Raw genomic sequence first — 26,299 nt, 5'->3', positions numbered from 1 at the left:
ACTACAGAGTCTAACAGATTCTTCTGGCCTCCAAAGGCACCTGCACACACATGGAATACTGATGTGGGATTCATCTCTGTATGCTGTGAATATGTTTTATTACCATTGGTTAATAAAGAAGCTGTTTCAGTAATGACTTAGCAGAATAAAGCCAGGTGGGAAATCTGAACAGAGATATATAGAGAGAGTAGGTGGAGTCAGAAAGACACCATGTAGCTGCCAAAGGAGGAAGACGCCAGGAAACCTTACTGGTAGGTCACTGTCTCCTAGTAATCCATAGATTAATAGAAATGGGCTAATTTAAGGTATAAGAGCTAGCCAGGAAATGCCAAAAAGTGGTGTGTGTGTGTATATATAATTATATATATAATTTCTGTGGATTATTCAGGTCTGGGCAGCCGGGAAATGAAGGAGCAGTCATTCTCTGGCTACAGAATACACTTACACATATAAAGAAAAATAGAAGAAAAAACCTGGACAGAAAAGCAGGGGTGGGTGGATGGTGTGAGTGAAGAGTGTACTTTAGCTTCCCAGCTGCCCAGACCCAAAAAACTGTATTAATTACAACATTGCTTGGCTGACAGCTCAGGCATATTTCTAGCTAGCTCTTACATCTTAAATTATCCCATTTCTTTTTTATTTTAGGTTATTTATTTATTTATTTATTTATTTGAGGCAGGGTTTCCCCTGTGTAACAGTCCTAGCTGTCCTGGAACTAGCTCTTGTAGACCAGGCTGGCCTCGAACTCACAGGGATTCCCCTGCCTCTGCCTTCTGAGTGATGGGATTAAAGGTGTTTGCCACCACCACCCGGGCTATTTTAGGTTTTTAAAGATTTAATATACATATATTATAGGTGTGGCAGGCACATAGGTTGGTAGATGACCCAAGTCATGGTGATTGGGTACAGTGAGAACTGAGAATAGGGCTTCTACCTGAGGTAGCCAGGAAAAACAGTCTTAATTTCTACTAGCCTTAGATATATATAGTGTTTTGCCTGCATGTATGCTTGCACATCAGAAGAGGGCACCAGATCTCATTACAGATGGTTGCAAGCCACCATAGGGTTGCTGGGAATTGAACTTAGGACCTCTGGAAGAACAGCCAGTGCTCTTAACCTCTGAATAATCTCTCTATCCCTAACCCATTTCTATTAATCTATGTATCACCATGAGACTGTAGCCTACCGGTAAGGTAGACAGTACAGTGTCTTTCTCCTTCAGCAGCTACATGGTGTCTCCTTGTCTTCACCTACTGTCTCTCTACATTCAGTTTAGTTTTCCCACCTAGCTCTATTCTGCCCTGCTATGGGCCAAAGAAGCTTCTTTATTAACCAATGGTAATAAAACATATTCACAGCACACAGAGGGGAATCCCACATCAGGATGGGGTGCAATGAGATGGCCCCATGGGTAAAGACACTGCCAAACCTGAACACTCGAGTTTTATCCCAAGGATCCATATGGTGGAGGAGAGAACTGACTCTCCAGTTTGTCCTCTGACCTCTACTTGTGCTCTGATTCCTCCTCCCCACCTCTCTCTACAAGTGCCTATAATCACAGCATTGGAAGGGGAACAGAGACACACAGATCCTGAGTTGTTTGGTCAGCAAGTCTGCCTAGCTGAAAGGGTTCCGTGACAGACCCTATCTCAAGACCATAAGCAGACAGCAAAAGAAGGTGACATCTGGCACCTTGCTCTGACTTCCACAAGGCATGTGTACCCTCAGACTCACACACACACACACACACACACACACACACACACACGACAGGAACAAAGGAAAATACAGAGAAGGAGGGAGGAGGGGAGAGAGAGAGGTGAAACCAATAAAGTAATAGCCATTAGCAGCCATAGCTTTGCTGGGGGCTGGAGACTCAGAGGAGATAAGAGTCAGATAATGATTTAAATCCTCAATGTGAGCTGCAAGATAGTGCCTTTCTGTGGAGCTGGGTTCCAGTGTGGCAATATGCAGACAGTCATCCCATAGGTTATATGTTACAGACCAACTTTATTAGAAACACTGATTCTCTCGACCTTGATTCTCAACAGGAATCTGATTGACCATATGTATCAGGTGCTCCAGAAGCCCTATGCCATATCGGCCCTGCCCATTTTTAAGGTCAGCTTTTCCTGAAGCAGACAGTTCCTGTGAACCTTAGTGGCTTGCCTAGCCTCAGCATGTCTGTCTCAGGGCATTTTTGTAAGGCCTCTGGAGCTCAATCAACAAGCATATAGGTGTGGCAGGCACATAGGTTGGTAGATGACCCAAGTCATGGTGATTGGGTACAGTGAGAACTGAGAATAGGGCTTCTACCTGAGGTAGCCAGGAAAAACAGTCTTAATTTCTACTAGCCTTAGAGCTGTGAGGGTCCAAGAAATAGACAACGAACACCAAAGTTGGAAGACGTGGGAAAGGTTGAGAGGGAGAAACTATCTTTACTTGTTTACTTGTTTCCATGTCTACACCTATGGGAAGATAGACTGACCTCCAGTCCCAAGTAGGAGAAGCCACATGAGAAGCAAAAGAACCGGGAACATCTTAGTCTGTGGTTTCTAAGGGTGGTCACTAGTCTTATGACTTCCACACTTCATTCAAAAAGCATTCCAGAAAATATACTAGAGAGGCTAATGTTTTTCAAAATGAGATAAAGATATATGAGAAATTTGTATTAACATTTCTTCAGGAGCTTCCCACTGAATCAGAAGTACTAGGACCCAGGAATCTACTTTATACTAGCTTTGTAGGTGATCAGGCTTCATAGGACATCTGAGACCACTGGATTCTAGGTAGTTAGTTAGGTGCTGGACTCAACACAAAACGAGGTAGACCTGGTCCATATTTTATTTTATTTTATTTTCTGGTCCATATTTTATTTTATTTTTTATTTTATTTTTGTTTTTCGAGGCAGGGTTTCTCTGTGGTTTTGGAGCCTGTCCTGGAACTAGCTCTTGTAGACCAGGCTGGTCTACGAACTCACAGAGATCCGCCTGCCTCTGCCTTCCGAGTGCTGGGATTAAAGGCGTGCGCCACCACCGCCCGGCCATCTGGTCCATATTTTAATATCTGTCTCCTCCTCACCCCCCTCGTAAGTCAGATGGTAGCTCTCCGAAGTTGAGGCATCAAACTCACAGAGATCCACCTGCATCTATCCGCCTTCCAAGTGTTGATATTAAAGGCGTTCGTTATCTACCAAGCCAGTCGGCCAGTCTGGTGACCAGATGATTTCAATGAGCTGGAATGGAAGGAAGGCGATGACAAAGCAGGTGTGACTAGGTCTGACAAGGGCCAGAGAAGTCTTAAAGGATGGACATCAAACCTAAAACCTGGAGAGGAATCCGCACCACAGAGAAACACAGTAGCTGTCACTTGCGATGGGCTTGAGAAATGGCCAGGGCAAAGGAATGCAGTGAGAAGCAGACCAAAGACAGAACTGTCTCCAAACCACCCTTGTTCACCGATGCGCCCATTTTCGCCTTCACTGATCATTTCGCTCATCCCTAAGTAAAAAACTCTTCTAGGAGCTACACCAGTTTCATGGACGCCTGATTCCAGGCGTGGCTCAACTCTTCTGGGATTCTCCGCCTGCAACTCACTGCCGCCCGGAACCGGCCCGCCCAACGCGATGACGTCAGCGCGCGCGCGCCCTCGGGAGGAGGAGTAGGGGCCGCGGGCCGGCAGGCGCCCAGGCTTCGGTAACCTGTGCTGGGCGGGGGAGAGGAAGGGGCGGGGCGGGGAGCCCCCCTGGAGTTACTGGGTTGCGGACCGGACCCGGAGCAAGAGTCCTCGGCACGCTCAGCGCTCGCTTCTTCCCCGCGGCAGGCTCCGCACGCTCCGGCGATGGAGTTTCCGGACCTCGGGGCTCACTGTTCTGAGCCGAGCTGTCAGCGCTTGGGTGAGGGGCGGAGTGCGCGGGGGGCGGGGCCGGGCCGCCCGGGCTGGGGACTGCAGGTGGGGCGGGGAGGGTGGGCCCTGGAGCTGGCAATGCCCGGAGGGCGGGGCTCGAAGTTGGGGGCGGAGGCCAGGGGGCGTGGTCAAAGATATCGTGAACTGTGGAAGGGATGCTGTGTGCGGCAAATAGGGCGGAGTTTTTCCTACCGGAGTAGCAGCCTTTAGCTAGGGGAAAGGACAGGTTAGTTTGCCTTTGAACTTGCAATCCGACCCATTCTTGTAGATTTTTTGCCACTCAAGTGCGATGCCTGCTCCGGCATCTTCTGTGCAGACCATGTGGCCTACGCCCAGCATCACTGTGGATCAGCTTACCAAAAGGTGAGGGGGCGGTCGTGAGGGTGAAAGGGGGTGGATTGTAATGAGAGGAGAGCAGGAGTAGATGCTTTCAGGCATCTGTCCACCTTTTATTTCCACTCTTAGTTGTTTTGTTTCTAAGTCTTGGTACTGGGAAACTGTTTCTAGTGTATTTGTGAGTGGTATATCCAGGTTCTTTAAGAGGTTGGCTAGCTGTTAGACTGACTCCTGCCCCTTGACTATAGGATATCCAGGTACCTGTGTGCCCCCTCTGTAATGTGCCTGTGCCCGTGGCCAGAGGGGAGCCTCCTGACCGGGCAGTGGGAGAGCACATTGACAGAGACTGCCGCTCTGATCCCGCGCAGCAAAAACGCAAGGTAAATAATTAATAGAGGGATTAGTGATAGACACCCCAACTTCGAATACCGATGTCTGCAAACCTATAGGCTAGCTTCATGGGGCTAAAAGAGAAAAAGAGTTTCATAAATAACAAACGCTGCTTCGTCTCAGATCTTCACCAATAAGTGTGAACGTTCTGGCTGCCGGCAGAGGGAGATGATGAAACTGACCTGTGACCAATGTGGCCGAAACTTCTGCATCAAGCACCGTCACCCACTGGACCATGATTGCTCTGGGGAGGGTCATGTGACCAGCCGGGCAGGGTAATTGCCAAGTGCTCTGCTTGCTTTGCTTCAGCCATGTCTGCCTTGACCAAAGGAGTCTTTCTGCTTCCCCCTTTTGTTTCTGGATTGAGCCTACGCCCTTGCACTGCACACACCAGGCAAGGACTCTACCACTGAGCCTTGGCCCTCTGTTGTTTGGGAGGTTTCACTTTTTAGCCCAGGCTGGCTTCAAACTTATGGCCATCCTCCTGCCGCAGACGCCAAGTTCTAAGATTATAGCATACATTACTCCAGGATCTTTATTTCTTTGAGACAAGCAAGAGTCCACTAAGTTTCCCAGGCTGTCATTGAACTCACTCCGCCCTATACAGTTTTCAGTTTTCCTGTTTGAGCCTTCCAGGTAGGTGAAATTATAGACCACATACAAAATTAGACCCAATTTAACTCCTTTTCAAAGTATATGGTTTTGTAGAGTGCTTAGAGGAACTACCCTCTTGACTTCCAAAGCTCATCCTAGGAGATGTAAGAATGTCTTCTTCCCACAGGCTTGCTGCTATCTCCAGAGCACAAGGTCTGGCTTCCACAAGCACTGTCCCCAGTCCAAGTCGGACCTTACCTTCCTCGTCCTCTCCCAGCAGGTAGGTCCACCTGTTTCTCCTCTCCTCCTTTTAACCCCTTTATATCTCTAACCACAGTCTGTTTAATGTCTGCCGTAGAGCCACATCCCAGTTTCCACCCCGGACATCCCCTCCAGTGATTACTTTGCAGAATGGAATGGTGAGTCAGGAAAATGTTGGATAGACAGAAGTAAATCTGTGTAAGGTCCAAGGAAACTGGTGTTTTTTTTCTCCCTTTGCAGAGTGAGGATGAGGCTCTGCAGCGTGCCCTGGAGCTATCCCTCGCAGAAGCTAAACCCCAGGTCCCAAGGTACCTACTCTGAATGAGGACAAGATCTGTTTGGAAGGATGTAGGTGGGATCACTCCAACCCACTACACTAGCTAAAAACTTGGTTTCCAGATTAGATGAAATATCCCCAAAGGCCTTGATTTTCTCTCTGCCAATGACAACAATGTTAATATCCAAACCCTGTTATAGTAAAGATTGAGATCTCACTCAAGAGGTACTGAAGTCAACACCATGATACTGAACAGATCAAACCCCAGACCCTAGGTGTTACTGTCGTAAACTTAAGCTCCTCCCTTCTCAGTTCTCAGGAGGAAGAGGACTTGGCACTAGCACAGGCACTGTCAGCCAGCGAGGCAGAATACCAGCAGCAGCAGGTATGAGGACTGGGTAGAGTGGGTCCTGGGTTGGGGGTGAGAAGTTAGGGTTGCTCCCTCCCAGCTGTGGAGAGGATTGGCATGGTTGATCTCTTAGCTTCCCTCCAGTGATGCCAGTTCATACTGAGCCCTGACACAGGGCCTGCCCTCTCCTGTCTGGACTTTACACTGTCTCCTCCTTCTCCTCTCCTTGCTCCAGGCGCAGAGCCGTAGCTCGAAGCCGTCCAACTGCAGCCTGTGCTAGGGTCCTGGGCTTGGGGAGGGAGGCTCATCTGAGGACTGTGGCCCTCACATCTCCAGGGTACCCAGGGAAAGGAAGCACAGAGGAATCCGGATTGCAGAGACTAGCAGGAGTATACATGGAAGACACTCCATGGAGGCCTGGGAAGGAAGTTTGTGCGGCCAAGCCTTTCAGACTCTGCTAGCCCTGCTGCTGCAGAAAGGGTGGCCAGGAAACCATTCTGTCTGGGACCTTGGTAGACTCCATCCCCAGACCCTTCATCATGTTGTCCTTCCCTCCCCCCTCACCCCCAGGCTGCCACATGTAGTGGACAGAGAGAGGCCTGGGAAAAGTAAAGACTTTGGCAGTTAGTAGTATGTCTGTGTGTTTCTTTTCCTCTCCAACCCAGAATAACCAGTGTTGTCAGGAATGTTCATTCAACTCAAAGGTAGAGGCCCAGTGGTCACCCACACAACCAAGCCACAGCCATCCTTGCACAGTCCATTTATTTCCTTACCGTGCTTTCTGGAAGGCCCCTTTCCCTTACAACAGTGAGCACCAAACTCCTATAGCAGGATGAAGTAGGCCACAGAGAGGGAACACATCTTTTTCTCCTGAGTTAGCTTTTGGAAGGGAAGAGGTCACTTTTGTCACTATGCCGTGTCCTGAGGTTTCGAGTCTTCAGAGACAGTTTCTTGTCCTTGCTGCTGCAGCTGCCACATCTCAGCATACACGCCACCTCGGGATAACAGAGCTTCGTGCCTGGGATGATAAAGCAAGCGTAAGTCCCACCCATGGGTTTCACCCCAATCTCAAAGAGAACAGAGGAAGTAAACAGAGACGCCCTCCAGGAACCTCCACCCTGCTCGTCCATGGCTCACCTTCCTCTCTCTATGATGCAGCCGTCCTTGATGACAAGAATTTGGTCAGCATTGACCACAGTTGAGAGCCTGAGAGGTCAGACATCAGTTACCTACTACCCCCATCCACAGTGGTCCACAGTGCCAGTCACATGAGCCCTGCAGTCCTGTACCTGTGTGCTACTACGATAGTGGTGCGGTTGGTGCAGACTTTGGCCAGAGAGGCCTGGATGGCTCTCTCATTAGATGTATCAAGTGCTGATGTCGCCTATGGAAAGAGTGTGGGTGAGACGGTTATGCTACCCAGAGAACCAAGGAGAGGAGGATGCAGGTGTCTGGTGGAGGTCTCAAGGACAGTTTGGGGGTTCATGAACTGCTGCATAGGATTTTGGTAAAAATGTACTGGTGATACCTTGGCAAAGTAGGGAACTGCTCAGGAAGTGGCTTGGGCATAGATGGGAGGATGACAGGCGAGTGTTGGGGCCTCACCTCATCCAGCAGAATGATGTCTGGAGCCTTAAGAATGGTGCGGGCAATGGCCACTCGCTGCTTCTCACCACCACTCAGCTTCAGTCCCCGCTCGCCCACCTGAGTCTCATACCCTGTGGATATAAGCACCTCCCTCGCATCACATGTAAATACCCTTGGTTTCTACGCAAAGAAAGGGGAGCTAATTTTGAGGGATTAACAGGATTTCACTGCATAGAGAGAAAGACCTCACCTTCAGGGAAAGCCAGGATGGCATCATGAATGCCTGCAGCCTGAGCAGCAGCCTCTACCTCACTGTCCCCAGCTGTGACACGACCATAGCGGATATTGTTGGCAATGGTGTCATTGAAGAGGACGGTGTCTTGGGGCACAACTCCAATGTGAGACCGGAGAGAGATCTGTGTCACCTGAGACCAAAAATACCCTGTCCTGTGAGATCCCTTCAGGCTTCTAGGAAGCACTGGGGATACACTGTCTAGGGAAAGATTTCCACCATGGCTACCACAAATCCTAGCTGGGTGGGCAAATCACGTAATCTCTCCCAATCCTCCCGATTCATGAACAGAAATCATGGCTTCTGCCTCTCCACAGACAGACATGCAGACCTCACATGGCACACTGTCCTTGTGATGACTTCCCTGGGTGCCTATTGGTCACATAGCACTTAAGAAGGCTCAGGTTCTTATATTTTTGGAGGTCTAGTGAGTAGGACTGGGAGCCTTGGCTCGGTTACTAAGCTCCAGCCCCTTTACCCCCCTTTTACTTGAAGACAGGGTCTGGGTGAGTTACTCAGGCTGGCCTTGAACTCCTTTGTAGCTCTGGCAGAGCTTGACCAAGCTATCCTCCATCCTGGGATCCCAGACTAGCACCATCAGACCATACAAGGCCTAGATTTTTTGCATGACTACCCCTTGCTGTTCTTCCATTGATCCTGAGATCAGTCTTCTCCAAGGCAACCTCACCTGTGAAATGTCCTGTCCATCTATGCGGATGCAGCCAGAGTTGATGTCATAGAAGCGAAATAGCAGGCGTAAAATTGTGCTCTTTCCTGCCCCAGATGGCCCCACCTGTTACATTGGAAACATGGAAAGAAAATTCTCAGGTCCTCTGGCTTTTAAGGCTCCCTCTTTAAAAGGCCACCAAGATCCAGGAAGGCTGCTACATTCAATGCTGTTGCCTGTTACAACCAGGCTCTAAATGCCTAGTCTGGGTCATGATGAACTATCATTGGTACTGAATGAAACTCAAGGAATTCGGGTCAAGTATCTAGGTCTCCCCTCACCAGAGCCACTGTCTGTCCGGGCATCACAGTGAAGGACACATCCTGCAAGGTCTCTCGCCTGCAAGAAAGAATGGTGGATTCAGCGGTGGATCTACTGAGTCATACACTAGTAGACAGATTCTCCCTTCCCAGAGCTACTGATGGTCCCTACCCTCTCCTGTCTAGGAGCTCTCTGTCCCCTATACTGCATTGGTAGATTGCAAAGCTGGGGTTCAGAGCAGGATGAAGGGCGGGAAGGCGGTGTACAAATAGATAAGGGGGAAAGAAGACAAAAAGACAGGGCTCACCCATCGGCGTAGCTGAAGTGTACATTTTCAAACTCAATCTGGCCCTTATGAAAACGAAGGGGCCCTGCTCCAGGAAGATCCTTCACCTGAAGAACGCAGCCAACAATGTGCTCCCATCACTGGCCTGGGATTCCCAGACACAAGAACCGGCCCCTGCCCTGTCTCACTCCTCCCTCTACTCACTTCCGTTTCTTCTTTCAGCAAGTCAAACATGTTCTCCATGTCAATGAAGTTAGTCTGGATCATCCTGCAAAAAGAATGAAGGCTGGGGCTCCCTCAAGAACTGAGAGGGAGCAGTGCACCCTGCAGACGAGGGCAGGGGTCAGGTTACCTGTAGTAGGTGCCAAACCAGTTGAGAGGCATGTACAGTTGAGTGATGTAGGTGCCGAAGAGCACGAAGTCCCCGACCTGTAAGAGACCCCGAGAGGCAAGGGTGTCACAGGAAGCCTGCAGTCACTTTGTCCATATCCCATCCAGGAGCCTAGCGGCTCACACACGGCCTGTGGGGCCCTCTTTGTCCTATACCTTTTCTCTCATGAGTCTGCCTCACCTGCAGCTTCTGCTCACTGACGAAGTATGCACAAAGCAAGGAGCCAGCAAGGAGCCCAAGCCCAATCACCAAGTTCTGGGTCTGATTCAGTACTACCAGAGAAGCATTTGACTTCCACTCCAAACTCTAGGAACAACAAACAAAAACAGGAGGAAGAAACGGCCTGTGGGACAACCACCACCAAATCCCAATCTGGGTCTAAACACCTTCAACTTTACCTCTGGATTTCACTCTTCTCTGCCCTGGTAATAACACGAGACAGCGCACATGAGTATCCTCACCTGATACTTGATGATGGCCTCTCGATAGCGTTCCACTTCATAACCCTCAGCATTGTAGTACTTCACCTGGGGGAGTGACACAGCACAGAACTGTGGGATCATTTCCTCCAGAGTCCTGATCCTTTTTTCCCATTGTCTAAATTTATTTTATTTTTGTTTCTTGGCTTTTCGAGGCAAGGTTTCTCTGTGTAGTCCCGGCTATCCTGGAACTTACTCTGTTAGATCAAGCTGACCCTTGAACTCACGGTGATCCACCTGCCTCCACCTGCCTCTGCCTCCCGAGTGCTGGGATTAAAGGTGTCTGCCACCACCACCCGGTATTCTTCCCAATTTCTAATATCCCCTCCAGATCCTTTATCATTTTATGGTCCCAGCCATGCTCCCCCACTTCTCCTTGCTTCCCACCACCATCTTGGGGCCTCTGTTACCGTCTCAAAGTTTAGCAGAGAGTCCACTGCTCGTGCCCTGGTGACATTTTCCTGTGTGTTCATACTACGGCGAAATTTGGCTCTCCATTCAGTGACCACAATAGTCAGTACTAGAGGAGGATGACGGGGGGGGGGGAGGGAGGACAAGACATCATCCCCAACAGCTGAGACCAAATATAGATGTCCATGCCCTGTGCCACACCTACCAAACCTATGCCAGCACCCAGGGACCCAGACCCAGAGATCTTCACCAAGGAAAGGAGTTGTATGCATGGTATCTTTGTAGTCTTGTAAAGTTTCATGTAGAAAATGCTTTTGATGAGTACATGGAAAGAAGATGCATTGTGCTACAGAGTTTTTCCCTGACTGGTCACACAGTGAGGACCCACAGTGAATATGTCACACAATGTGACATACATGCCTTTCCCTGGTTTTCATCTAGGTTGAATTAAGATTCAACCTCGACAGGGGAGTAGATCTTCCCATTGTACCAGGAGTAAACAGAGCCTAATCAAGCCTGCCAATCCTTAAGGTGAGTGGGGATAGGGTTCATGACCAAGGAACACCCTACACAGTTCAGGGAGACAGTTTCCCCAGGCAGCACTCACTGAGGTAAAGGCTCATGCACAGGAACACAATGAGCCCAAACCAGGCATTGAAGAACATGCTGAAGTAGATGATGCCAATAATAATGTCAGCCAAGGTGGGGATGATGTTGAACACCAGGTAGCTAGAAGAGAGTAAGTCAAGTAAAGAAAAGGTTTGAGGATTTAGACCAGCAATCTTATCTATGAACTTATCTTAGTGTAGTGTTTCATTTTCAACAGAAAAAATATCTAACTACCTTTCAAGAGGTAGCTAGATGGCTAATAAGGCCTGGTGGCAAAGGCCTGTAAATCTAGCCCTCTACAGATTAAGGCAGGAAGACTGAGAGGTTAATGCTAGCCTGCCTGGGTTAGGGATATGGGCTGGTGATATGGATAGAGTGTTTCCCTAGCATATGCCAGGTTGTAGGTGGTTCAGTCTTCAGTATTGCATCTCTCTCTCTCTCCCTCCCTCCCTCTCTCTCTCTTTCTCACATACACACACCAAAAAATAAAAACCTCAAACAACAACAAAATAACCTCTATTACAAATAAGAGATCTTTGTGCATGGATGAAAAGGAAGACAAAATCACAGCTGGGCATGGTGGCACACACCTTCAATCCTAGCACTCAGGAGGCAGAGGCAGGCAGATCTCCAGCATGGTCTACAAAGGGAGTTTTAGGACAGCCAGGGCTACACAGAGAAACCCTGACTTGAAAGAACAAATGAAAGAAAGGAAGGGAGGGAGAGAGGAAGGAAGGAAGGAAGGAAGGAAGGAAGGGAGGGAGGGAGGGAGGGAGGGAGGGAGGGAGGGAGGGAGGGAGGGAGGAAGGAGGGAAGGAAGAAAACAAGGTTTTGCTAAAGCAGTTTTGAGAAAGAACCTATGTTATGGTATCTTTTGGCTTAAAATAACAGTACCACCTTAGTTCTGAGTCTTCAGAGATTTAAACTAAAATACAAAAGCATAGCTTAACATACTAAACATAGTAGGGAACTTGAAATATGAATGGAATTCTTAAGGTTTCTTCTATCTACATTGGTTCCTGTCCTGGAACTCCCTTTGTAGACCAGGCTGGCCTCGAACTCACAGAGATCCGCCTGCCTCTGCCTCCCGAGTGCTGGGATACATTTTCATTTCTTTTCAAATTATGTTGTTTGGTAGGTCTGGGAGGTACCTTAGGAGGCCAGAAGATAGTGTGGGATCTCCTTGAGCTAGAATAACAGGCAGTTGTGAGCTGCCTGAGGCAAGTGGTGCTGGGAACTGAATTCAGGTTCTTTAAAGCAGCAGGTGTTCTTAACTATTGAGCTTTCTCTCCAGCTCCCACTTTTGTTTCTTGAGACAGAATCCTAAATCGTCCAAGAGAGGCTCAAACTCACATAGCTGAGATTAGCCTTGAACTTCTGACCCTCCTGCTTCTAACTCTCAAGTACTGGGATTTATAGGCGTGTGCCACCATGTGAGCAGTCTACATTATTTGAGTTACTTGACATAATACTTTTTCCTGTAATTTGCCAAAAAGACCGGAAACAAAGTAAGGTAGGAGGGGAAAGGCACTCAAGCTGGGTCTTCCCAGCTCCCCCTCCCACACTCTTCCCACTGGTGTCGCACCTGAGCAGTCCTGTGACACTGGATGTGCCCCGGTCCACAACCCGAAGCACCTCCCCCGTGCGCCGGCCCAGGTGCCAGCGCAGTGAGAGCTCATGCAGGTGGGAAAAGAGGCGCAGTTCCACACCACGGGATGTGAACTGCTGTACCCGGATCCACAGGAAGGTTCGGAGGTTGCTCACAAAACCTGCAGAAAACAGGGAAGCCTTAGTAGGTCTTGGGGGATGAGAAACATCAGCCCAACACCAAATGCTAGAGGTCTAAGAGCCCAAGGAGCCTGTGGAAAGAATAATCAGAAGCAAGACAACGGGGGTGTTTCCATGGGAGAGACTGATGTCAACCCAGGTAAGGACAGAGTCCCTCATACCTGTACTGCCAGTGCCACCCCCCTGGAGGAACTTGAGGAAAACATAGATGGTAACAGTCCAGGCCAGGGAACTCCAAGGAGCCTTCGAAGTCAGTAAGTTTACTGTGGATTAAAGGTATCAGGGTTCACATCCAACAACCAGGACTCTCGAAGGCAAAACTGCCCCGGGTTCTGACCACCCAGCTCCCATCCTAGCTAAGGGCCAACCCAGCCACTAAGATGAACATACCCTTCCACCCCCTCACCAATGTCCCTATAGAAGATGGGGACCAAGACATTGAGTGCTCGGTCCAGCCCCATGAGCCCCAGGCAGATGAGCACTATCAGCTGTAATGCTGGACTCCCCCGAGGCCATAAGTAGCTACTCAGTAGGCGAAGCTTCCTGCCAAGGTCTTTCCAGGTGGATACCCGGTCTGTAGAGTGGACCTAGGAAGATGACATACAGGAGGGGAGTCAGAAATAAATTATACTTGTCCCGGTATATTCTCAGGAAATAATGGATGGGACCACAGTTCACAGGCTCAAGGGCCTATTAGCAGGGCAATGTTAGCCTCTAGGCTCCGCCCTATTCACAAGTAACCCTGGAGACTGGCATCCTCTCACAAATACCCTGTCGCTTCTCTCTACTTTCCCCAGAGACAGCCTTGGGAGGTGAACAAACTTTTCCTTTTTCACCCACGGAGAGGCTGTCTGGTTTCTTTGCTGTGCCCATTTCATTCAGGGATGACGGCAGGAAATAAAATTAAACATTTACAAGGAAAAAAAAAGGGGGGGGCTGGTGAGATGGCTCAGAGGTTAAGAGCACTGACTGCTCTTCCAGAGGTCTTGAGTTCAATTCCCAGCAACCACATGGTGGCTCACAACCATCTGTAATGGGGTCTGGTGCCCTCTTCTGGCCTGCAGGCATGGAGGCTGAACACTGTGTACATAATAAATAAATAAATAAACCAAGTTTTTTTTAAAAAAAAAAAAAACAACAAAAAAAAACCATTTACAAGGTACCGTATTTTACCCTCAGCACAGACACAAAGGTACATGCCTGATTGAAAAAATTAGGTATATACATGGTCCCTTTTTCTTTTTGTTTGTTGTTTGTTTGTTTTTTCAATACAGGGAGAACTCACTTTGTAGACCAGGATGGCCTTTAACTCAAAGATCCTTCCCTGGGATTAAAGGCATGGGCCACCAAACTTGGCATACCTGGTTTCTTTCTACATCTTGGTCCTCCTCATGAACCCGTAGGGTGTATGACTGGGGGCGAAGTCCAGGGGCCCAGAGTCCCAGGGTAAACAGTCCTCCTGAGACCACATATCGCAGGACCCACAGGCCAAACTGAACCTAGAATGAAACCGAGCACAGGTGTAAACCAGAATGTAAACCCCATTGTATTGCTTCTTTTAACACTCAGAAGCTTCCCAGGGGCCTAGCAACAGGCTTTTAAAAAAAACCACAATGACTCAGCACAGAGACACACCCCATTCAATGCTAGCAATTCCCACCAGTTGCCTATCAGCTTCCAGCCACCGGCAGACACTCCATTTTTTTCTTAAGAGTCATGCTAAAGCATGGAGCCAGTAGGTCCAGAAACAGTACTTGTCAAAGAGCAGTGCTTCTCCTCCTCCCCATGAGGCCCCTCACCTGCTGGCCAAGATCTGCCCTGCCCCACCACCACTGTGGGCTGTTCCAGGATACCAGGGCCAAGTTCTCGGCTGCAAATGCCACGGTCCAAAGGAGCAGGAGACCCGAACTATGCCTGAACTTCATCCAGACGCCCATTGCTAGACTCTGCCGTGCCTGGCGCCGTTCCACCACGAGCAGCCACAAGCCACAGGCGCTGGCCATACTCTCCAGCACAGAAGACAGCAATAGGTAGCCTGGCAAGCGGGCCCCCCGTGCAGTGCCCACTCTGCCAGCCAGACCGGCCAGGGGTAGCGCCACCTGAAGTGTGGCCAGAAACAGCTGCAGCGCGTAGGGAGCCACCCGAGGGCCAGCCGCCCAAAACAGTTCCTCTGTGCCCGCAGGCACCTCCCGACGCCTGCAGGGCAGAACCAGCACCAAGGCCAGAGCCCCCAGCGTCATGAGTGTCGAGGGCACGAGTGTGAAGAAGAAGCAGGGACTCAAGCCATTCTGAGTCCAAGCCGGACCCACCGGCCCTTCGGCCTCGCAGTAGTTGCCCACAGTCACCATGGCGATGTGTGGCTGCTGGCCGAACTTGTGGTCACTGCAGTTTCAGGGAGTCGGGCTGACCACTCAGTCAGGGCCGCGGAGGCCAGCGTGTCTTGGGACATGTAGCTATGCCGCTGGGGTCGCGGGGAGAGCCGCACGTGGACTTGCCACACTGCCCACTCTGTTCGCGCACGCGCCGCCACCACGCACACTCACGCAGGCCACGTACGCCGTCCTTCGTGAGTCCCACCCGCTAGCAGCTGGGACCCTCAGGCCCAGAGTCACAGCACAAAAAAATGTTGTGCCCTTTACGGCAGAGGCCCCGCCCACTAGCTCTATCCGGGGTTCCCATTGGCCAAGCATGAGGAACGCAGACAGATGGGCTGAGAGCTGGCTGGGTCACGTGTTCAGGGCGGGAAATCTGACCTCCAGTCTGACTGGGGACCTTGACCTCGACAGAATTGTCCGCCGGAAACAGCGCCACCCACCCCCGCCCTTTAAATAGCCAGCACACTGTAGCCCAGCTGATCTCGAACCCGTGTCAGTTCCCTTGTCTTAGCCACCTAGTACTGGGTTTCAAGCATGACCCAACAGGAGGACTTTTGTTTTCTTCGGTGCTAGAGATGGAACCCAGAACCTCATACATCAACAAGCAACTGAAAATACGCTGGAAACAGCCCTTCTCTTGTTTTCGGAGTTTCCCAGCCGAAGATCCCACCCAGCTGCTGCACGAGAAAAAGAAGCCACAACCCGATCAAAGTCCCTTCTTTATTAAGGGTTATCAAGCTGTATAGGGTTTCCCACCCTGTCCTGCTGCTTACTGGGACAGCAGAGTCCACCACTTTCGGCATAGTTTACCTTCCACAGTCGAGCAGAGCTGGGGAAGGGTGTAGGGGAAAGGTAGGCGCTGAATCCCAGCGTGCAATGTCAAAGCCCTAGGCTGAGTCCGGCACCCTTCACCCTCCTTTAGAGAAGTGAGGGTTGCAGGGCAGAGCTCTCCTGCTGGGATATAGATGACTGAGGTCACAATCCTGCCCTGCCAGTCCCTTGTGCAGGTGGGAGGAGTACAATAAGCAGCAGTGGGGCCCAGGAAAGCCTCAAATTTCCAAGTGCCCATCCTAAAAGTTGACGATTCAGCCTGCCCCTGCAATTTAGAAACCTCCCATCTTAGTGTCAAAAGATAAGTGTGAGGGGAGCCAAGAGCTACGGCTCTCACCCCAACAAAAAGCAAAAGCCGACCAGAAGGGGGCAGGCGAACAGAAGAGGAGCAAGCAGCACACACATGCCCGTGATGTGCAGGGAGGAGGAGAGGTGAGCTGGCTGTAGCACTGGGTGAGGACGGGGGTGAGGTAAGGGCCACAGCCTGAGCTGCTCAGGTATTCCAGATGGGGGCTGGGCTGCAGGGGTGGAGGGTCTAGGCCCTGCCTCCCCACTCCACAGTTGGCACAAGTTCTTCTCTTGGCAGCTTCTGTGGTAGGAAGCCCTCCGGAGACTTGCAGGGGTGAATGCAAAGATGGCAGCACTGGGAGTGGGCTGGGGACCAGTTTCTAGCACCACACTCTGAGCCAGGGAGTCCTGGGGATGAGGCTTGTGTGCCTCAAATTCTTCTTGGGCCATGGCCAGCCCAGTGTTGGCACCTCCCTTGGCCAGGCAGGGACACACAAACACCACACACATGGGGCCAGGCAGCACTCAGAGAAGCCCTCCTCTGGCAGGCAGACGGTTGGCAGGGCAGCTGTTGCCTCCATCTTGGAGCATGGGGACCTCTTCTGCCTTGTCTATACCTGCAGAGAGAAAATGACTGGTGGTAGGGACAATCTTCAGCTATTTTCCTGTCCCACAGGAGTCTAGAAATAAGAGAAAGAAAAAGCTGGAAGCCTTGAATTCCAGAAAGTAAAAAAGAAGAAAAATTTTTTTAAAAAATTTGTGTCTATGCGTATTTTGTCTGCATGTAAGTCTGTGAATCACATCTGTGAAGTGCCCGTGGAGACCCAAGGCATCTGATCCCGAGACTGGGGTTACAGATGGTTGCGAGCCACCATGAGGGTGCTGGAAATCGAACCCAGGTCCTCTGAAAGAGCACCCAGTGTTCTCAACCACTGAGCCATCTCTCCAGCCCCAAGAAAGTGTTGTCTTTTGAAGGGGAGGGGGACAGCATTATGTGCACTGCACTCTAGAAGTTACTACTGCTGGCAGCTGTTCTTGGCCTCAGAGCCCTACCTTGTGCACTTGAGGGGGCAACTCATCCTCCGAGCCCTCCTCTGGCACAGGCTCCGGATGTCTTGATGCTGGCTGCCCATCTTCTGCCCATCCTCCCAGGGGCAGCCTGGAGAAGTGAGAGGGAGCCCGGGGCACTGTGCCAGGATCTGTAGAGAGAAGCAAGAACACAAAGAACAATGTGAAGGTTCTGGGGGCTATTTGGAGGGTTTGTCTCCTTGGACCCCATCCCGTTGGTCTTTCTCCTAAAGAACCACCCTTCTTGGAAGCCTCTTTGCTTCCATTCCCCCAGTCGGTTACCTGTGATGCCCCCGTAGCGCCTCTGGAAGCCCCCATGCAAGGCAGTGGTCTCGGGTGGTCCAGGCCGGGGTGTGGCACAGGGATAGCTGGCAGACCGGGGGATAGGTTGGGGGGCCCGGGCACCCTCTCCCCCATCTTCAGGGGCACTCTCTCCACTCTCATCACTTTCCCGGCGGTGCCACACATGCCGCTCGGGCTCAGCCTGGGTCTGCTGCTTGTGGAGCTGGAGAAGGGGGGATTAGTTGAGGACAGGAGGGGTTCTATCTGAAACAGCCATACCTACCGCAGTACCTCCCATTCCCACTCACAACCCTCACCTGGAATCTTACATACACGGCATCTAAGATGTTAGCAGTGTGTAAAAGAGGTGTGATGCTTTATGGAGACCTCTGGAAAAGTGTCTTGAGTAGCTCAGGTTGAGCCTGAACTCAATGTGCATTGAGAATGATCCTGAATTTCTGATCCTCCTGACTTCATCTCCCCTGGGATTTCAGATATTCAGGTTGTGCTGGGGATGAAATTCCTGGCTGTGCACATGCTAGGTAAGCGCTCTATTAAATGAGCTACACCTCCAGCCCTCATTTTACCCACTCTTTGGTTAAGGAACAAGTTAACAAAGTGTCTAAGTGCCAGGTACTGTCTTGTGTACTCGGAACATCGTGAACAAACAGAACTACCAGTCAGTCCTTGTGGGGCTTGTACACAAGTGGTGATGGTTATGAGGAAAAACTGATCATAAACTATTAAATAAAAGCAAAAACTAATCTTAGATAGCACCAGATGCTATGACTATGGAGAAAAAAAACAGAACAAGAAAACTCAGGGCAACAGGAACGAGGCCAGCCTGGTCTACATAGTCAAGAGTCAGACTGTTTTAAAAAGCCAATAATAAAAGTAAGGGAGGGAGGGGAGGAGAAGAGAAAGGAAGGGAAGGAAAAGATTAAGGATGAGGAACTGGGCCTGGAGGCACAGGCCTGTAACCCCAGCGACTTAGGAGGCTTTGGAAGGAAGGTCACAAGTTCAAAACTAGTCTAGGAACTCAGTGAAAACGGCTCTCAGAACAGTGAGGATATAAGCTTGGGGCTTGCCTAGTGTGTTCAGGGCCGAGTCTAGTCCTCAGTACATCATGGACAGGAGGCTATTACTGAGAACCATTAGAAAGTCTTGGGAGAGAGAAAGAGAGGACTCCAAGAAACAGGAGCGCATTACTGGCTAACGATGCCATCAAGCACATATGTGAAAATGGAGACTACAGAGCAGTTAAGAGGCAGGGAAGGGCTAACATTGACTGCCGCTCAGCTGGCCACCCACCTGGTGCATATAGAGGGCATGAAGGCTCATCTCGGTGGACGCGTATTCTGACAGCACCAGGCTCTGCAGCTGTCCCTCCCACACACTGCTCCCGGAGCTGGCTGTCCTGGCATCCACTCTGTCCCTCCAGCACAGACAGACAGCAATCAATATTTTCAAGATCTACACATGTTTCGGCGGGCTATGTTCTGCTTCCCCATCACGATCCAACTCCACTCACCCAGAGCCTGTCATGGTGCTGGGAACCCGGCCTTGGGGGGCCTGTCCAGGTTGCAGAGGGGAAAAGGAGCGGAGGGCAGAAGCAACTTCAGCCCTGTGCCTGGAGCCCTGTAGGTCTCTGGACAGTGGGGGTCCCCGGCAGGATGAGCCAGCTACCACGTTTGCAATAAGACTCAAGGGCTATGAACAAAAGGAGTGAGCAGAATTCTCAGGGCAGGGTGAGGCCCAGACTGAACAGACAGAGGAAACCTTCCACCCTGTCACCCCGTGTCCCGTGCTTATCCCCCTCACTGGAGAGCACTGTGACCACCATCACCCAAGCCCTAGATACACACCTCGGACTCAGACTGTAAGGACTGAATGGACGTGAAAAGGGCATTCTCAGGGAGCAGACCACCTTGGGCAAGGCCAGCAGCTGCTCCATCTCGCTGGACCTGCTCCTTGAGGAAGCCCAGGAAAGCGGTGCTCTCACGAGGCGGCTGCCAGCCAGGATTGGTGATGGCGAAGTGCATGAGTGACAGCTCGGTCTTCCCGTCCTCGGCCTGCTGGTACACTGAGGCCTCGGTCTGCCCTCCAGACAGCCACTGTGCAGGGGAGACGGCAGTAAGCAGGCCTGAGTGCTTGCAGGAACTCTTCCCATACCATCCCTGCTGGGAAGAGGCCTTGGCCTCGGAGGATGGTGACCGCAGTGCACGGTCATCGGTCCAGAAACCCCGATGCCCACATACTGGGTCAGTAATTTGTAGTGCACTTTTCTCAAGGGAGCATGGTTGCTGGTTCAAATCAAGGCTAGAATCCAGTCAGATTCCCAGTGACCACTATGTCCCTGGCGCAAGGATGCCCATAGGCAGGGCTACCTTTTTGTCATTTGCTGGCCCTGAAAGGATAGCTTCTGCAGTTTTCCCAAGGTGATTATGTGCCACCATTGTCCCTGACCATCCGTCCCGACCTCCCCAGTACCTGAGGATGACCATGCTGGCGAACATCCATCTGAGCGAAGGAACAGGTGTCTCCAACGCCGACAACCTCTACTGTGAAGTTGCGGAAGAAATCTATAATCTCCAGGGCCCGTGGGCGCAGGCAGAAAATGAGAATGAGGGGCGTGACAATGGGACTCAGCAACTCCTCCAGGATAAACACCTAAAAGGGAGGGGACTGAGGTTACAAGCAAGCCGGAGACAGCCCGGCCCTTATCACCAAGACACCAAGTCAGTCTCTAGCAGGCCCTAACTCCAACTCCACTCACTGCCTTGTACTGGAAGAGCTGGGCAAACTCGTCCCGGGTCTGCGAGCGGTGGGCATTACCCTGCCAGTGGTCAGGCATGTAGTGGATATGAGCGAGGATCACTCGGAGCAGCTGCTCAGGGCAGAACACCATGTGCTGGTCTGGGATGAAGGACCTGACGGGATCAAGTTCATGGTAAGACAGAAGCCTTTCCCAGAAGGCTAGCCCGCTTGTTCCCACCCACCGCCCCGGCACACCTGCACACGGTCACCGTGACTCCTAGGAGTGTGACGGTCGTGAGGACATGTTCTACAGCCAACACATCTTCGTCATAGATAGTGAGAGCAATGAGCACAGCCAGGATAGAGCCAGCGAAGAAGGCACCGTTCTTAGCCAGCAGAGTCAGCAGCGGTGACAAGAAGCAATTCATGTACTTGGAGGCGGGCTTGTAGCCACGGCTGAGGCGGGATTGCAGCTCATGTTCCAGCTCATTGAAGTGGCGGAGGTAGCATCGGCCATACAGGGACCAGCAACGTGCTCCCAAGGCCCCAGGCTCTCTCTTCAATACCTCGGCATAGCTGAAGAAGGCATAGAGGATCTGCCAGATGAGGATGAGGGGACACAGCAGGAAGTTGGCGATGCCAATCCACAGGATGCGATTGCTGAGACGCTGGGCCAGCTCTAGCCGTTGTCCCCCACGTTTGTACTCAGCCTTGAGGCTCCATTCGTTGAGAAACAGAGAGCCGGGTCCCCAGAAGAGGATCAGCTCAAAGTTGTACTTGAGACCGCGGGTAAAAAAGACAACCTCTCCAAGGCCAGGCAGGCGGAAGCGCAGAGGCAGAAGGGACTTGTTCACCAGCGCCACCATGTAATTCTGGAAGCGAAGGATGCGATGGTAGATGTCCAACTCCGTCAGCTCACGCTTATGGATGCAGATTTGATGCTCTTTCTGTGTCTGCACAATCCGGGCCTGCACTTCCTGCCACGTGCAATATGGAAGGGCCGACTGCAGGGTAGGGTGGACAAGGAGAGACAGCATAGGAGATGTTACCTGACCTGCTGTTCTAGTTCAGATCTGGAATGCCCATCAAAGGCCCATGTGTTAAGGGTTTGGTCCCCAGTCAGAGGTACTAATATCTTAGATGAGATAATAGGGACTTTGGATCCTGTCCCTTCCTGCCTTCCTCTTTACTTCCTGGCTGCCATGAAGTGAACATGCATCCTGGTATGTGCTCTTGTCATGTTATACTGCCTCATTTCAGGTACCAAAGAAATGGAACTAACCAAATGCAGCAAAAATCAGTCCTCTGTCTTTATATGCTGACAATCTCAGATATTTTTTCCCATTAGCAGAACACGACTACCATTCCTATCAGAGTGACAGCTATGGACATGCGATGCTTAGGAACGCACCTCATCCTTCTTAAGATGTCTTAGGTCTTACCATGGGGATACGCAGAGCATGCAGGTAGAAGGAGTGGATCTCCCAGTAGCAGCAAATGTTATAGATGAACTTGATAAGCCGGTGGATCCAGAAGACACCCGCAATGACCAGGATGGTGATGAGTGAGCCGTTTTCCTGAATCCTGGTAAGGAGAAAGAAAGGGAGGTGGGGTCCTGAGGCTAGAGTCTTAGTGACATCTGAAGTGTGAGTTGCCACCTCACACGCCGCTCTGTTCTCTGCTCATTAGCGGTGTTTCAAGGCCTTCATTGTTACCTGGAACTACAGACTTGGGCAGGCAAAAAGGCATCTGGCAGAGTGACCTTGATGGGCTCAGTAGGGTGAAGACTGTGGTTCACCATCTTGTTGGCAAATAGGATGTCGTAGTCCACACAACTAACCAGGAAGGTGGTGAAGGCAACCACAAAGAGGAACTGCCTGGGAAGTTGAAAAGAAAGGATGCAGGCCAAGAGTCAGGGAGGTGCTGGTGAAATAACATAGAGCAAGCAATGAGCCTGGGAACCACTGAAGACGGAAATGAAAGGGGCCAGAGAATTCCTAATGGGCTCTGTCTACTGCTCATTCTCAGAAGACCTTTTAGGCACAAATGGCTATTGGCTCCTGTATTTTACTCTTAGGTTCAGGTGCCACAGAAATACCAAGCTTTCCTTCACATCATGATAATCTGCCAGCATCAGTGGACTTGATTTTCAGACGTTTTCTGATTATGGCCTATGGTCTCTAGCCTTTGACATGTGTGTGGGTGTGTGGTTTTTCACAACAGGGTTTCTTGGTGTAACAGTCCTGACTGTCCAGGAACTTGCTTTGTAGACCAGGCTGACCTTGAACTGAGAGACCCACCAGCCTCTACCTACAAGTGCTGGGACGGGAGGTGTGGAGTTACCTTCACCAAGCTAGTGAACTCCTTTCTTATCATTAAGAAAAACAAAAACAAACAAGGAACTCTGGTCCCACTGGGCGTGGTGGCTTGTCTTTGGCAAACTTCTGAGTTCATTAGCCTAGGGACACAGGGAGTCCCCAACAGTCAGGAATACTTGAAGAAACCCTATCTCAAACAAACACCCCTCCCTTCCTAACTTCTCTGGCAACACTAAGACTTTTCCCCACTAAAAAGGCTCTATCTAGCCCTGCACCAGACAGAATACAGAATACAGGCTCTTTCCTAAAACCTCCCTACTGAACCACACATTTCCTCCTACAGCCTTGAGAATGAGTTGTATGTTCTTGTGAAAGACGCAGAATCTGGGAAGCTCTTCATGCAAGAGGTGAAGCTCTAAGTTTTGATACCGTAGTGGTCCTTAGCTGTAAAGGTTTGCAGAGTTTGGGGCCTAGGATTGAGTTGGACTGGCAGGTGTGGCCAGGCATGAGTAAGAGGGGAGACTGGGATAAGCATCTTTTTACCACAGCACCCATCCCTTTGTATACTTACATGAGTTCAAAAATCTCTCCAATGAGCATACACGTGAAGCCATTCTTCTGATGTAGATTATAAACGTGTAAGTGTTAAGAACAAATGGCCAAGTAAGCAGACACTTAAGAACACAAGACTTTGATGTCACCAAGTACCAAGCTGAAGTCCTGGCTCTATAACTTTCTGGAGTGTGATTGTTAACCAGTTACTTCTTTAAGCCTTGTCCACAGTGGCAAATTAATAGTGGCCATACTTATATCTCAAAGTATTTAACACAGAAATGACAATCAAAAAGACATTATTACCATTAACCATCCTATTAGAAAAGTTCTTATAAATTAGCATCCTATAAAAGTTCTTCATAAATGAACACAAGTGCAAATAGTTCTCTGTAAACATGAGGCATCGTTATAATTTTTTCTTTCATGACAGTGTTTCTGCATAGTGTTGGCTGCCCTGAAACTTGATCTAGAGATCAGGCTGGCCTTGAACTCACAGAGATCTGCCAGACTCTGCCTCCCAAATTCTGGGATTAAAGGTGTGTGCCACCAGGCTGGCCTTGAACTCATAGAGGTCCACCAACTTCTGCCTTTCCCCTCCCCACCAAGTTCTGGGATTAAAGGGGTGTGCCGCCTCTGCCCAGCTGTATTACTTTAACAATTTCAACAGGGTGGTGGTAGCACACGCCTTTAATTCCAGCATTTCGGAGGGAGGCAGAGGCAGGAGGATCTGAGTCCAGCCTGGTTTACAGAACTAGTTCCGGGATAGACAGAGAAACCTGAAAATCCAAAAAAAAAAAAAAAAAAAACAATCGTTGTTTCAGAATGAGTTTCATTTCCTTTTCTATAGACTGGAGCGGAACTCATCCCCATTTCCCATCAGGGACCTAGCTCAGAGAAAGGCTAAAAGGTGCCCAAGCTCCAACACAGAGACACAAAGGATATTCGAGAGAAGAAGAGGTCGAGGTTCTCAATGTGGTGCCAAGGCGCTGTGAAAACAGGAGCAGGAATGTCAGACTCCTGAAGTAACTATCCCCCGACTGCCCTGCCCCTTCAGTGTTCCTCCAAGAACTTTCATCCATGCCCCTGCTCTGGCTGTTGCGCCCCTAAACTCACATTTGCTCCCCTCAGCCACATGCACCAACAGGTCCTCTTCCCCTGGGGGTGAATCGCTATACGAGGCCTCTAGGCGCTGGTATTCAGTGTCAAACTGTGCCATCACCGCAGCCCCCTGTCCACCTTGTTAACCTGCCATTGGTGAAGAAGAAAAGAAGCTGTATCAGATTTGGGCACTGTGTATTTGCTGTCCTGCCCACCAGGCCAGAAGGAATAAGACTGAATCCTTGGGATTTGTCTTTACCACTAACCCCTTTGACTCAAAAGCAGAGCAGGGATAATAACCACAAAACAGGAAGCTTGGGACTTGACCAGCCCTTAATTCTGGTCATCCATTCCCAGAACCTTTGCTGGGTGGTTACTGTGCCAGAATCTGCCCCTTGGGTGTGGGGTGAATGTTTCATCTTCTGTCCAATAAGGAGAAAGTTTCCTCCCCTGCCCCTCCGGGAAACCCAGGTCTCTTTAGAAACTAACAGTCTGGAAACATTTTTGTAAACAAATGTTTAAGATAAGCACATGGCCCTACCAGCTCCATGGACAGTTTCTGCTCCACGCCAGTCCTGGATGCCCTGGTTGGACAGCTGCTGGAGGAAAAGGTGTCAGGCCTCAAAGGGTGGGGAATAGGGACACAAAGGAATCTCACCCTCCCACCCACCTGAGCCCCACTAAGAGATGGCAATGGGGAAGAGGCACCTTCTCAGTTGTGGCAGACCTCTCCTGGATGTTGTATGTAGATAGGACCAGCCATATACTTCTAGGATACCCAGGAATAACTAAACGCTCGGACCCTGGGGAGACTGAGTCTACACAGCCCTTCGGGACTGTTTTACCTTTAGTTCACCTCAACTTCAGAAATCAGACATGCTTTTCAGAGTCTAGAAAAGCCCAACGAGAGTCTTAAGATTTTTCTAGACAATCCCTTCTGCTTCCCTAGCATCAGAGATCTAGGCAGGCATGGAGGACTTCTGGATGGGAAATTTCCAGTCTATGCAGACTTCAGATCCCAGTTGAATAAGAGGGTTCCCTGGGTGCCTAGAGCCAGGTGGGGTCAAGGATATGGTATACTCTCAGCCTGTGAAGACTCTGGAGACGGTGAATCTTGGTCCGACCTGGTCCCAGAGGGAGTCCCTCGGTTAGTGAAGGCGGTGTGCCTCAGGAAAAACACTCACCTGGTCAGTATAGACCCAGGGCCCATGGATCTCCCCAGGAAGGGCCTGTGCTCAGGGGTGTTTACGGATGGTGGAGGGGTCGAGCCAGATCTACAGCTGATATCCCTGATGGGCTGGGATGCCTCCCCAAACCCAGCCACCTAGACCTGAGCACAGCGCGCCCCAGGGTCGCCCGGCCCCAGGCCGGGGGCTAGGCTCCCAACAGCGGACAACCCGGCGCGCGGCCCCGGCGCACGCGCGCTCCCCTAGCCGCGCGCGCCCTCTATCAAAACATTCTGACTGCGCGCCCCCGGCCCGCCCGCTGCTCCCCTTCCCCCGCTACGCACCGCGAGCTCACTTGGGGCTCTGTAGGCACCCCCCGGCCAGCTTGGGTCTGGGTCTGAGGATTCCAGTTACCAGCCTCGCGTGTCACCGCAGGAACTGCGACCCGGGCGATTCCAGAAGCCCGGTCTGTTCTGCTGGGCTCGGCAAGACCGGGAGCGCTAGGCCCTCCGTCTGTCATTTACTGTCACCCGCAGCCAGTCTGACCAATGAACAAAGTGGGTGGAGACAAGGTGGCCAATTCTTGGCCCAGGGGGCAGGACGAAAGCTTGGAGGCG

At 50.7% G+C, this 26,299-nt stretch overlaps 3 protein-coding genes across 8 annotated transcripts; 1 reads left to right on the top strand and 2 right to left on the bottom strand.

The window, feature by feature from the left end:
• The first annotated feature begins 3,612 nt into the window (after positions 1-3,612).
• Positions 3,613-6,746, top strand: Zfand2b (zinc finger AN1-type containing 2B). 3 transcript variants are annotated; one of them, XM_057761901.1, is made up of 10 exons: positions 3,613-3,695; positions 3,823-3,895; positions 4,175-4,269; positions 4,491-4,622; positions 4,756-4,907; positions 5,414-5,506; positions 5,585-5,645; positions 5,728-5,795; positions 6,077-6,149; positions 6,450-6,746. In XM_057761901.1, the coding sequence occupies exons 2-10, from the start codon at positions 3,841-3,843 to the stop codon at positions 6,495-6,497; spliced, it is 777 nt and encodes a 258-aa protein (XP_057617884.1). In that variant the 5' UTR covers positions 3,613-3,695; positions 3,823-3,840; the 3' UTR covers positions 6,498-6,746. The 3 variants fall into 3 exon arrangements, with proteins under 3 accessions (XP_057617884.1, XP_057617883.1, XP_057617885.1); XM_057761900.1 differs by having other exon boundaries at positions 3,649-3,895; XM_057761902.1 differs by having other exon boundaries at positions 3,649-3,895; positions 6,349-6,746.
• A 127-nt stretch (positions 6,747-6,873) lies between these two features.
• Positions 6,874-15,537, bottom strand: Abcb6 (ATP binding cassette subfamily B member 6 (Langereis blood group)). The gene is made up of 19 exons (XM_057763222.1): positions 14,744-15,537; positions 14,306-14,443; positions 13,351-13,531; positions 13,106-13,207; positions 12,742-12,925; positions 11,155-11,276; positions 10,547-10,656; positions 10,119-10,184; positions 9,838-9,963; positions 9,619-9,695; positions 9,471-9,534; positions 9,288-9,373; positions 9,001-9,058; positions 8,681-8,785; positions 7,951-8,125; positions 7,719-7,831; positions 7,403-7,497; positions 7,251-7,319; positions 6,874-7,131 (listed from the first exon to the last, which is right to left on the bottom strand). Exons 1-19 carry the CDS (start codon positions 15,290-15,292, stop codon positions 7,023-7,025), a joined length of 2,529 nt encoding a protein of 842 aa, XP_057619205.1. The 5' UTR covers positions 15,293-15,537; the 3' UTR covers positions 6,874-7,022.
• A 489-nt stretch (positions 15,538-16,026) lies between these two features.
• On the bottom strand, positions 16,027-26,235 carry Atg9a (autophagy related 9A). Of its 4 annotated transcripts, none has more exons than XM_057753097.1 (16): positions 26,027-26,235; positions 25,058-25,115; positions 24,532-24,663; positions 24,361-24,404; positions 23,435-23,499; positions 22,261-22,422; positions 21,988-22,129; positions 20,801-21,549; positions 20,565-20,718; positions 20,279-20,458; positions 19,654-19,902; positions 19,320-19,498; positions 19,100-19,217; positions 17,789-18,011; positions 17,492-17,637; positions 16,027-17,055 (listed from the first exon to the last, which is right to left on the bottom strand). In XM_057753097.1, exons 3-16 carry the CDS (start codon positions 24,632-24,634, stop codon positions 17,050-17,052), a joined length of 2,520 nt encoding a protein of 839 aa, XP_057609080.1. In that variant the 5' UTR covers positions 24,635-24,663; positions 25,058-25,115; positions 26,027-26,235; the 3' UTR covers positions 16,027-17,049. The 4 variants fall into 4 exon arrangements, with proteins under 4 accessions (XP_057609080.1, XP_057609076.1, XP_057609086.1 ...); XM_057753093.1 differs by having other exon boundaries at positions 25,058-25,112; XM_057753103.1 differs by lacking the exon at positions 26,027-26,235 and adding an exon at positions 25,701-25,994.
• Positions 26,236-26,299: the final 64 nt, after the last annotated feature.

This window comes from Chionomys nivalis, chromosome 2, assembly GCF_950005125.1.
Source record: "Chionomys nivalis chromosome 2, mChiNiv1.1, whole genome shotgun sequence".
Classification (NCBI taxonomy): Eukaryota; Metazoa; Chordata; class Mammalia; order Rodentia; family Cricetidae; genus Chionomys; species Chionomys nivalis.
This window is presented reverse-complemented; position numbering and strand designations above follow the sequence as displayed.